At 41.0% G+C, this 10975-nt stretch overlaps 1 protein-coding gene across 1 annotated transcript in view; it reads left to right on the top strand.

Annotated features, from left to right (window-relative positions):
* Nucleotides 1–10975, top strand: part of LOC106519912 (rho guanine nucleotide exchange factor 28) — a gene marked incomplete in the record, with an annotated part of 44167 nt that overhangs the window by 31748 nt on the left and 1444 nt on the right. The window contains 17 exon segments of the mRNA XM_014011773.1: nucleotides 330–450; nucleotides 2510–2640; nucleotides 2721–2861; nucleotides 3918–4168; nucleotides 4244–4369; nucleotides 4461–4578; nucleotides 6025–6279; nucleotides 6957–7033; nucleotides 7119–7297; nucleotides 7436–7533; nucleotides 7612–7809; nucleotides 9088–9219; nucleotides 9334–9467; nucleotides 9549–9596; nucleotides 9851–9955; nucleotides 10065–10223; nucleotides 10314–10565. Of these exon segments, the coding sequence (XP_013867227.1) occupies nucleotides 330–450; nucleotides 2510–2640; nucleotides 2721–2861; nucleotides 3918–4168; nucleotides 4244–4369; nucleotides 4461–4578; nucleotides 6025–6279; nucleotides 6957–7033; nucleotides 7119–7297; nucleotides 7436–7533; nucleotides 7612–7809; nucleotides 9088–9219; nucleotides 9334–9467; nucleotides 9549–9596; nucleotides 9851–9955; nucleotides 10065–10223; nucleotides 10314–10565 (2525 nt within the window).

Below are 10975 nucleotides of genomic sequence, written 5' to 3'. Positions count from 1 at the left end.
CCTCCAACCAACCACTAACATTGTAAACAGTGTTCTCCTTTAGTTTTTGATTCATTGAGTTTTCACCTGTCCTCCCTCATCCTGTCGTTCAGTAAGCCGCTGCTCTTCATCCCCCGTGTTTCCCTGTTAAATTTTAACCCATCTCAGTGAAGAATCAGGCCTGGATTGTTATTAAGTGCATGTTTTTGCACAAATACGGGAGTTTAAACCTTACCTTAAAGTGACATCATTTTGTGTCATACGTGATCAAAGTGTTTTGTGTTTATTTTTGCAGTGGAAAAACCTCCACGGTGAGAATGATTCATCTTCCTGTTGCTCTTTCCTTTTAGACTCTGTGAAAGAAAACTCTTCATCATCTTCATCCTCTTCAGTTTCAACAGTGACCAGAGAAGGGAAAAGAGAAACAGTCACTCTTTTTTCTAAAAGCCAGTCTATCTCTATAGACAGCAGGTACAGAAATTTATTTATTGTTTTATAAACTCAGAATAGTTAAACTTTTCCTGCATTTTTTACCTTTTGCTCCGGTTCTGCTTTTTGCAACATCTTTATGTTAGTTTTAGCTATTTTTATAATAAACTTTGTTTATTGTATGTAAATCTTTAAACCAGCTTGTCTGGAGGTGTTATACAACCCCTGGCAAAAAGTATGGAATCACCAGTCTTGGATGAGCACTCAGACATTTCATTCTGCAAAACAAACTCAGATCAAAAAAATGATACAATAATAAGGTCATTCCAAAGTGCAACTTGTTGGCTTTCAGGAACACTCCAAGAAATGAAGAGAAAACACTGTGTAAGTCAGTGAATCGTACTTTTATTGACCAAGCACAGGGAAACAAATATGGAATCACTCAATTCTGAGGAAAAAAGTATGGAATCACTCAATTCTGAGGAAAAAAGTATGGAATCACTCAATTCTGAGGAAAAAAGTATGGAATCACAAAAAACAGATAAACAAAAGACCATTCAAAATACATCACTAGTATTTAGTTGCACCACCTTTGGSTTTTATAAYRGMTTGCAGTCTCTGAGGTATGGACTTGATGAGTGACAAACAGTATTCTTCATCAATTTGGTGCCAACTCTCTTTGATAGCAGTTCAGCTTTGCAGGTCGGAGCCTTCTTGTGGACCATTTTTTTCAATTTCCACCACAGGTTTTCAGTTGGGTTGAGATCTGGACTATTTGCAGACCATGACACTGACTGAATGTGTCTTTCTCCAAGGAATGCCTTCACTGTTTTTGCCCTATGGCACGGGTGCATTGTCATCTTGGAAAATTATTTCATCACCTCCAAACATCTGTTCAATTGAAGGGATGAGAAAACTGTCCAAAATGTCAATATAAACTTGTGCATTGATAGAAGAATTAACCACAGTCATCTCCCCAGTGCCTTTGCCTGACATGCAGCYCCATATCATCAAGGACTGTGGAAATTTGGTTGTTTTCTTCAGGCAGTCCTCTTCATAAATCTCACTGGAACGGCACCAAACAAAAGTTCCAGCATCATCACCTTGTCCAATGCAGATTCTTGACTCATCACTGAAGATAACTTTCATCCAGTCATCCACAGTCCATGATAGCCTCTCCTTAGCCCATTGCAGTCTTGTTCTTTTTTGTTCAGGTGTCAATGATGGTTTTCTTTTAGTTTTCCTGTATTGAAATCTCATTTCCTTTAGGTCAGTTCTTACAGTTCGGTCACATACATTGGCTCCAGCTTCCTCCCATTTATGCTTCATGTAGTTGTACTTTTTCTGTTTTCAAGACAAATGGCCTTAAGTTGTTTGTCTTGATGCTTTGATGTCTTTCTTGGTCTACCAGTACGCTTGGCTTTAACAATCATTCCATGCTGTTTGTATTTGGTCCATATCTTGGATACAGCTGACTGTGAACAGCCCACATCTTTAGCAACCATGCATGATGAGTTAGCTTCTTCAAGAAGTTTCACAATCCTCTCTTTTGTTTCAAGAGACATTTCTCTTGTTGGAGCCATGGTTCTTGCCACTCCATTTCTTCCAGCAGCCCTCCAAGGTGTCATGACTGCAGGTGTTTTTAACTGCAGACTAACGAGCAGATCTAATCTGAGGCAGGTGTTCATTTCCCTAAATGGACACCTGCCTCAGATCTGAGGCAGGTGTCCATTTAGGGAAATGAAATTAACTGGTTGTGTCTTTATTTTCTACCTCCAATTTGAGTGATTCCATACTTTTTTCCTCAGAATTGAGTGATTCCATATTTTTTCCCTGTGCTTGGTCAATAAAAGCAACATTCACTGACTTCCACAATGTTTTCTCTTCATTTCTTTGAGTGTTCCTGAAAGCCAACAAGTTGCACTTTGGAATGACCTTATTATTGTATCATGTTTTTGATCTGAGTTTGTTTTACAGAATGAAAAGTCTGAATGAGTGCTCATCCAAGACGGGTGATTCCATTCTTTTTGCCAGGGGTTGTACATGTGAGCGAGGCTGCAGTTCAGACATGTTGTCAGTTGTTAACGCTGCTTCCCTGCAGAGGGTTGAGTGAACCAGCAGGGGTGGACGGTGACTTCAGCATGACGGCTTGTACCAACAGCTCACCGTGTGAAGAGGGAACACCTGTGGCAACAACCCCCCCATCTGTYGACCTGCCCATCAGCACAAAGGGTTGGGATAAAACGCATTTCAGGGCTCATCAAACAAGTGGTTCAGAGAGGAAGCCGTTCTCACTCTTGTTTTGCCTACAGACCCTGTTGACGCTCTCCTGCTGAGTGACCTGTCAGCTGACCTGCTGGGACTCGAGGCCGAGTCGTGGAGCCTCGCAGTCAGTCCAGAGTTTTGCAGACAACACGAYAGGCGCACTGTCAAACGACAGAATGTTATCTATGGTGAGACTTTGGATTATAATTAGATTGGATTAAACTGGACTCTGTGCTTCAGGATATGAAAGTGATCTGTTTACCTTTCCTGTTTTGTCCTGAGGGGACTTTAGTTGTGACATGTTGCTGTATAAATAATTTTGATTAATCTTTGTTTATGCTGTTATCTCACCCAGCAACTGAAAGCACTACTTGTTATACACTTCTGATGGTTGAGCCAAAGCTAATTGGCTAATCAGATAACACAAATACACCATAAGTTATTGCTGATTGTGTCTGAAGGATGTTCTAAACTTAGCTGTGATACGTTGCTCCTTGGTTTAAAGGGGTAATATTGTGTGATTCTCAGGCATACATTTAAAAACTATACCATAATAAAGTATCTATGCCACCTTTAGCTGTTATTAAAATGCTGTTTTTATGTTTAAATAGAAAATAAACTAATCTTCTCATCACTTCCTCTTCTAAATGCCTCAAAATTGGTCTCTGTCTCTTTAAGAACCACCTTCCGCTTCTGTCCCGCCCATTTCAGCGCAGGGGGTTTGCACGTGCGCTATGATGCAGTTTACTTGGCATCTGAAAATACATTTCCTCAAAGGTATTTTTAATCTGAAAATAGCTTCACTGAGCGAAAAGTAGTGTTAGGAGCTCAGCAGACNACATGTTTTTATGAGAGTATAACATTATAACATGATATAAAACTCAAAAAAGTTGATTTTACCTGATATTGCCCCTTTAAGGATATTGAAAACAGCTTCATTCATTTTCAGCAAGAACAAAAATGTCAGCTAAAAGCTTAATCTCTTAAAAACTATAAATTGCTAAAATCCCAAATGTCAAAGCCAGAATGATCTGAAGCAGCTGAAAGTTTTAAAACATAAATTGCTGAAATAGCACAAAAATTGAGGACTGTGAAACATGCATGTTTAGTAGAAAAAAATCATCTCAATTGTGTGATTGCTTCATAGCAGAACTTTACACTGCTGAGGTTCTGTCATTATATCTCAACTAAGCTTATAAACAGAAACATTTCACCACCTTCTCTCTTTCTGCCTYCCACTGCAGAACTAATGCAGACAGAGCTGCACCACATCGAGACGATGACGATCATGTCGGAGGTGTTCAGGAGGGGCATGTTGGAGGAGCTGCAGCTGGACTGGGACTGCGTGGCTCGGATCTTCCCGTCCTTGGACCCTCTGCTGCTCCTACACAAGAACTTCTTCAGAGCGCTGCAGGACCGCCGGCAGGCTGCCACCCGATCCGACGACTCACAAAATTACCTCATTCAACAGATAGGAGATGTACTTCTTCAGCAGGTCGGCGGTGATGGATTAATACATCCGTAATTCGCAGATCGGTATCTACACTCATTTTTTATTCTTATCGTTCAGTTTTCCGACGAAAACGCTGAGAGGATGAAGCAGGCGTACGGCAAGTTTTGCAGTCACCACATCGAGGCTGTTAACGTCTTCAAAGAGCTGCAGCAGCAGAACAAGAAATTCCAAACCTTTGTCAGAGTAAGCTCTAATCCTCAGATGTTTATCGGATTTATCCAGTAAAATGTTTGGACTGAACAAGTAATGTTCTCCTTTGGACATATATTCACAGCAACAGAGCAACAACTCTCTGGTCAAAAGAAAAGAAGTGCCAGAATGTATCCTGCTGGTAACGCAGCGCATCACAAAGTATCCTTTACTGCTGGAGAGGATAATACAGTACACTCAGGGTAACTCGGCTTCTCTGTGCATTAAGAAAAAACATAATTTTAAAAAAAGTTGGGATAATTTAAAACAATTTACAAGTTATAAAACCATAATTTATTATACAAAAGTGTAATAACTGTTAAATATGGTTTGCATGATGATAAAAGAAAACTGATAGCATTCAATAGCATTGAATAAACCATAGATTTTTAAAAATAAAAAATAAGTAGGTCCTCTGGATGGGTTCTTCTTTAGTGAAACATTTCGTCTCTCCTACAAGAGACTTCTTCAGTCTGATGAGTTTCAGGTGAACTCAGCCTTATAAGCACTGCCTCCACATGGACAAACAGGTTAGTCACATGCAAAAGAGGGCCATCACCTAACAATAGGCTTGATTAGCTCTATTTAGTCACATGCAAAAGAGGGCCATCGCCTAACAATAGGCTTGATTAGTTCTGTTGTTCATAGAGGGTCATGTGTCCCGTCACCTGACTTAATGGTTTGGATGCTTCGGCTGTGGTTATTTGGTGTTTTGTTATGTGTATGTAGTGAATGCAGGCGGGGTTCAACGTCCCCTAGTTTTTGTTTTTTCCCTCTTTGTGTTGGTATCGTTGGGGCCCTGATTCACATCTTTTGCTCACAGGGGGCGGAGTCATACTTGCAATGACANGTGTTGGTATCGTTGGGGCCCTGATTCACATCTTTTGCTCACAGGGGGCGGAGTCATACTTGCAATGACAGCATTGTAGGAGGAGGACAACTGGACACGAAGGCCTCCACCTCTGTTTAATGGTGGACGGTTTTTCTTCACAAAGATGGCTTCCTTTACTCCTCTCTCAAACCAACATTCCTCTCTATCAAGGATGAGGATATCTTCATCCCTGAAAGAGTGACTGCTGGCCTGTAGATGAGTGTAAACTGCAGAGTCCTGACCCGACGAAGTAGCTCATCTGTGCTGGCTCATTCTTTTGAACAGTGGCTGTTTTGTTTCCCCAATGTATAACTGATCACAGTCCTGCTGGCACTTAACAGCATATACTATTTTACTCTGTTTTTGCCGGGGAACTGGATCTTTGGGGTGAACTAATCTTTGTCGTAACGTGTTTTGGGGTTTGAAAGCCACTGGGACGTCATGTTTGGAGAATAAATATCTCAGTTTCTCTGAAACTCACGCCACATATGGAATGACGACTGGTTTGGGTCTGGGTTTAGGGTCTTCATTTTCGCCTGGTTGTTGGCTGGAATCCTGTTTGGGTTTCTTGTCTGCTTTCAGAAAAGTCCAGTCTCTTGGAGGAGAGACAAAACGTTTCACTAAAGAAGAACCCATCCAGAGGACCTACTTGTTTTTACTTTTTGGTTTTTTCTACCTGGATTACTGAGATGCATCAGGACATAGATCTTTATTTTGACAGCAGCTGAACTGAGACGTTGTGTTGCTTCATGGGTTTGTTTGTTACTTTCCTCTGCAGAAGGAAGCCCGGAACACTCTGACTTGTCAAGCGCTTTGGCTCAGATCCGTTCCATCATCGCAGCCGTGGACCTGACTGTCAGCCAATATGAGCGATCTCAGGAGCTGCAGGAAGTGCTCGCCAGGCTGGAAACGAAGAGCTTCGCCAAGCTCAAGAACGACAAGGTGTTCCGCAAGCAGGAGCTGCACAGCAGGCACCGAGTTCTGCAGCACAAGGGTCTCGTCTACTGGAAGACAGCCACGGGACGCCTAAAAGGTGGGATCGAGGTTCCGTCCTCTACAACAGTGGTTCCCAGACTTTTTATCTTTTGACCTACAAAATATCCAATCTTGTGACCCCAAATATTACTGGTCTGAGTACACAAACTTTGTTAATAACCCTAAAAACACAGGCTTTTAAACAATCTGAACAGCTTGTACACAAATATAAGTACTTATTTATACATATTTTTGTGTTTTTGTAATAGTTATAGGGAAAATATTACATCAGCAATTATTTTATTACCCTTTAAATTGATTTCTGGAGATTATCCAAGGTGCTTCGTGACCCATAATTGGGTCCCAAGCCCAACTTTGGRAAMCAAAGTGCAGTGGTTCCCAAACTTTTCAGCTTTTGACCCACAAAATAACAATAGCAGAGACCTGTGCCCACAACTATTTTTGTGTGATAAACATTTGTATCAGGTCAACTAAACATGGACATAGTAACAATATTTTTTATACTACATTTATCCATTTTAAATACACTAACCTCACTCCTTTGTAACAACTAAGGCAAAAAATGGAATTAATTCCGAAAATCTTTTCAGGACCCCACCTTGATGTTTCAGGACCCCACTTTGGGTCCTGACCCCAACTTTGGGAAACACTGCTCTACAAGATTTCATTTTCAATATAAGACCTACGTTTCACGTGTTTGTATTTTGTTTGCAGACACTTTGGCTCTTTTGCTCACCGATGTGCTGGTTTTCCTGCAAGAGAAAGACCAGCGGTTCATATTTGCATCTGTGGTAAGCATCCATCCAAACCCTGCTGTGAAGCTCAATCCTGGCTGTCCCCCTGTAACCTTTCTGTGGGGTGGGTTCTCTCCATCAGGACCAGAAGCCTCCAGTGATCCCCCTGCAGAAGCTTATTGTTCGAGAAGTAGCCAATGAGGAAAGAGGAATGTTTCTTATCTCCGCGTCCTCTGTGGGGCCAGAGATGTATGAAGTTCACACCGCCACCAGAGAGGAAAGGAATGCGTGGATGAGACACATCCGGCAGGCTGTGGAGAGGTCTGTGTGTCCCCACATGTGGTTCACATCCAGCCCGAACTGTTTGTCCAGTTCAGAATCTCTCTCTGTTTACAAGTCAGGTTAATGAGTATTAATGTTTGTGTCACTCATTATCTAACCCGCTGGTACACACGGCAGTTGTCCTGAGGAAGAGGAGGAGGACGAGCGAGCTGCGGAGACGGAGGAAGCCAGGCAAGCTGCAGAACTGAGAGTTCAGGCGATTAACAAGTTCCAGGGTGAGACGATGAAGTTCATACGTGTGTCGAATCATGACACCCAAACAGACCCTCACCTTACAGTTTGTTTGGTTTCAGACACGCTGTTTGGTCAGGACCAGCAAATTTGCCACAGCTTGGAGGAAAAACTACAAATTTATGCTGAGCTGACGGAGTTAACCCTCCATCCACCAGAACCTGTCCCACATCGCCACCTGCTGGTTCGGCCTGCACAGTACATCGACAGTGAGACTCCACGTCAGGCCTCTTCACTGCTGACTGCTGCGCTCAGAGAAGGTTAGACCGCTGCTGTGTTGGCTACATGTTACACAGATTTGTGAAWAACCTACACGAGTATTAACTATGGCAAATATCATGTTCTGGTGAGAAGGACCTAAAAAAAAACACTATTTATGTCCAGTCAGTCACCTAAAATGAGCTTTTCTACCTCAGTCTGACAGAGGGATCATATCGCAGCATAAACTATTGGTTCTCAATTATATTCTGTCATCCCCTCATGAAACTTATATTTGTTTACTCACAAATTGAAATACTATTAAGATCTGATAGTATTTAAATATTTATCAGTTCAAACTACTGTATAACTTTCTGGGACATGATCCCCTGCTAATGATAAGGGAAACACTGCATTATGTTAAAAACAAGTATTATTATTTATTAGGGGTGCAACGATACAGAAAATTCACGATTCTGTTTGGTTCGATACTTTAGTCTCACAGTTTCATATTTTTTTGATACAAAAAAGAGAAATGTCCATGCCCTTTTTATCTTGTAATTTATTTAAATTAATTATGAACATTTATTTAACCTCAAAAGTACAGTTTTTAAATTAAATGTTGCTGAAACAGCAAGTTTCTCAGTGGATCTGCGCTCAAAAATGCAGCCTAGGTGGAGTAGTCGAACACAGATCCACTGATCCTTCAACACAGAGCATCTTCAGAAGACAAGTTGATAAAATAAATTTAAAAAATCTGTATTGTTCGGTTTGTATTGAACCTAAAGCACTGTATTGAATGGTTCAATACAGGTACATGTATTGTTGCACCCCTATTATTTACTTTTTTAATTTTGTTTATTTTGTTGAAATAAATTATTAGTTTAAAAAGTAAAAATGATTAAAAATTTAGTTTTTATTTTATTWTWTTTTTTTTTACTTCAAGATACACGAGGTTCTTGATTTCTGTGGTGCTCCTTTAAGGCCAATGAATTCACAAAAACAAAGAAACAAAAAATTCTGTAGATATACATTTTTATTTATTTATTTATTTATTTTAATTCAGTGGCGTCACCCCCGACACCACTGCACTGGTATAAACATCCATCCATCCATCCTTTATCTTTCACCTGCCTCTTCCTTTCAGGGTCACCGAGGTTCACTGGTTTAAACAGACAATGAAAAATATTTGTTACATTTTGTCAAACAGATGTTTCTTAACTAACTGAACATAAAACACACACATTCAGAGTTCTTTTATTTTCCAACATGAACAGAGAAGGTTCTTCCTGTGATGCAGACTCATAACCAGTTGTTACAAAAACCTGTGTTTTCTGCAGCGGAGAACCTGATCAGCATCCTTCAGGCTCGGGACGGCCTTTCTGTCCAAACTCAGAGCTCGCCTGTCCGAGCCCCCGAGTGCTGCAGCTACAACAGCCACGGCAGCAGCATCCAGGAGTCTCCTTCTGAACGTGAGTCGCAGGTTCTTCTTTTGTCCTTTTTTTTATTTTATTCACATCTRTTCATCTTTTTGTTTTATGTTAGTAAATTTCACACGCGCACCTCTGCTTTGCCTGTCTACACAGCGGATTATCTGAGCACGCTCAGCATGAGCTCCGCCTCCCTCGGGTCAGACAGCGAGTTAACCGGGTTGGACAGCGTGTCGTGGACTTCAGCTGTCGAGCTCAAACAAAGAGACACCAAAGGGACACTGTTAAAGGTTCTTTCTCATCTCACACAAGCAGTGTTTGTTTCTGAATAAAAACAGCTTTTTATAATAACACACAGTTGTTTCATTTAGGTGGCAGAAAGTGTCCAAAGTCTGACTCAGATTCTTTATAGTCTGCAGGTGAGAAGAAAACACATCTAAGTTATATTTATAGAACTTTATTCATACACTTCATAAAACAATTAAATAACACAAAAACTGTGTTGAAAATGGAAAAACACAATGATATTTAGATTTCTTGCTGTTTTTAGTTAAAAAAAACAATAATTTGCTGAGATGTAAATTTATGATTTCCATTATAAAATATTTGTTTATTGTTTAACTCTAAAATCAAATATTAAACAAATAAATCTGAATCCTCCTTGTGTTTGCAGGCAGCTGTGACCCTGCAGGACAGCTACTTTGAAGTCCACAAACTTCTTCTCCAAGAAGGAGAAAGGCCTCCACTCCGATGCCTTGCTTCCCTCCAAAGCAGCATGGTTTGTTCAATTGAATCTTTAAATTTATCATTTTTAAAAAGTATCTACCAGTAAGTGATAGTTTTTTTTTTTTTATCATAGTATAAAAATGTTCTTTGTTGTTTCTCAGGACCTGGAGAAACAGAGGAACGCTGACAAGATGAAAGAAGAAAAGAGGAGTTTGGAGAGGGGGAAAGAGGATGTGGACGAGGTGCAGAAACTCCAAAGAAAGCTGAAGCAGGAGCAGCAGCACTGGGAGAAAGAGTGTGTGGCCAAAGACAAACAGCAGGTTGGCCTCGGGCTTTTCGGACGTTTGTTATCACCCGCCACCGAAAGGCCAAAAGCAAAGGAAAACGGTCAGTTTGTCTTGTGCCAACAGGGCGAGCAGGAGAATTTGTTGGAGCAGAGAGAGCAGCGGTGTCTCCTGGAGGCTGAGCGGCTGCGCTGCGACCGCGAGGAGCTGGAGGCCCAGCAGCAGGAGTACCAGCAGAACCTGGATAGGCTGAAGGAGGGCCAGATGAGTGTGGAGAGGGAGAAGGAGAAGATCGAAACCCAACAGAGGCTGCTTCAGAGCTGGAGACACAGCCGCCAGAGCAGCCTGCCCGTCACTTTACCCCTGGATGGATACAAGGTGAAGATGAAAGCTTTTGAACAYGTGTAGGCTGTCGGGCCTAAAACTCCTTAAAACGCCTTGAAAGCAAACTCAAATTCAATTAGGTACTGSTCTTTAACCCTTTGGAGTAAATTCACAAGCTTGGTCTCTATTCAAAGCTATAAATCTGATTTTTTGTTTTTTTTTTGGAAATGTAACCAGGGGTGCCTAAAATTTGTTGCCCCCTCCCACCCCCCAACAAACACACACAGTTTCATCCCCTTGAGTATCCAGTTTCTTTTTTCTTTTTCAATTCCCCTAACTATTTAGGAACAATAGAACCTAATAAATATAAAACAAAACAATGAGCCTCATACAAGAATATGTTCATATTCTTATCCTAAATTTCTCTTACTTTTGTTCGTATGAAGGCTTCGTACCAACATGTC

Source organism: Austrofundulus limnaeus, unplaced genomic scaffold (genome assembly GCF_001266775.1).
Source record: "Austrofundulus limnaeus strain Quisiro unplaced genomic scaffold, Austrofundulus_limnaeus-1.0 Scaffold84, whole genome shotgun sequence".
NCBI lineage: Eukaryota > Metazoa > Chordata > Actinopteri > Cyprinodontiformes > Rivulidae > Austrofundulus > Austrofundulus limnaeus.
The sequence above is the reverse complement of the archived record's forward strand: the minus strand, read 5'-3'. Positions and strand labels throughout refer to the sequence as shown.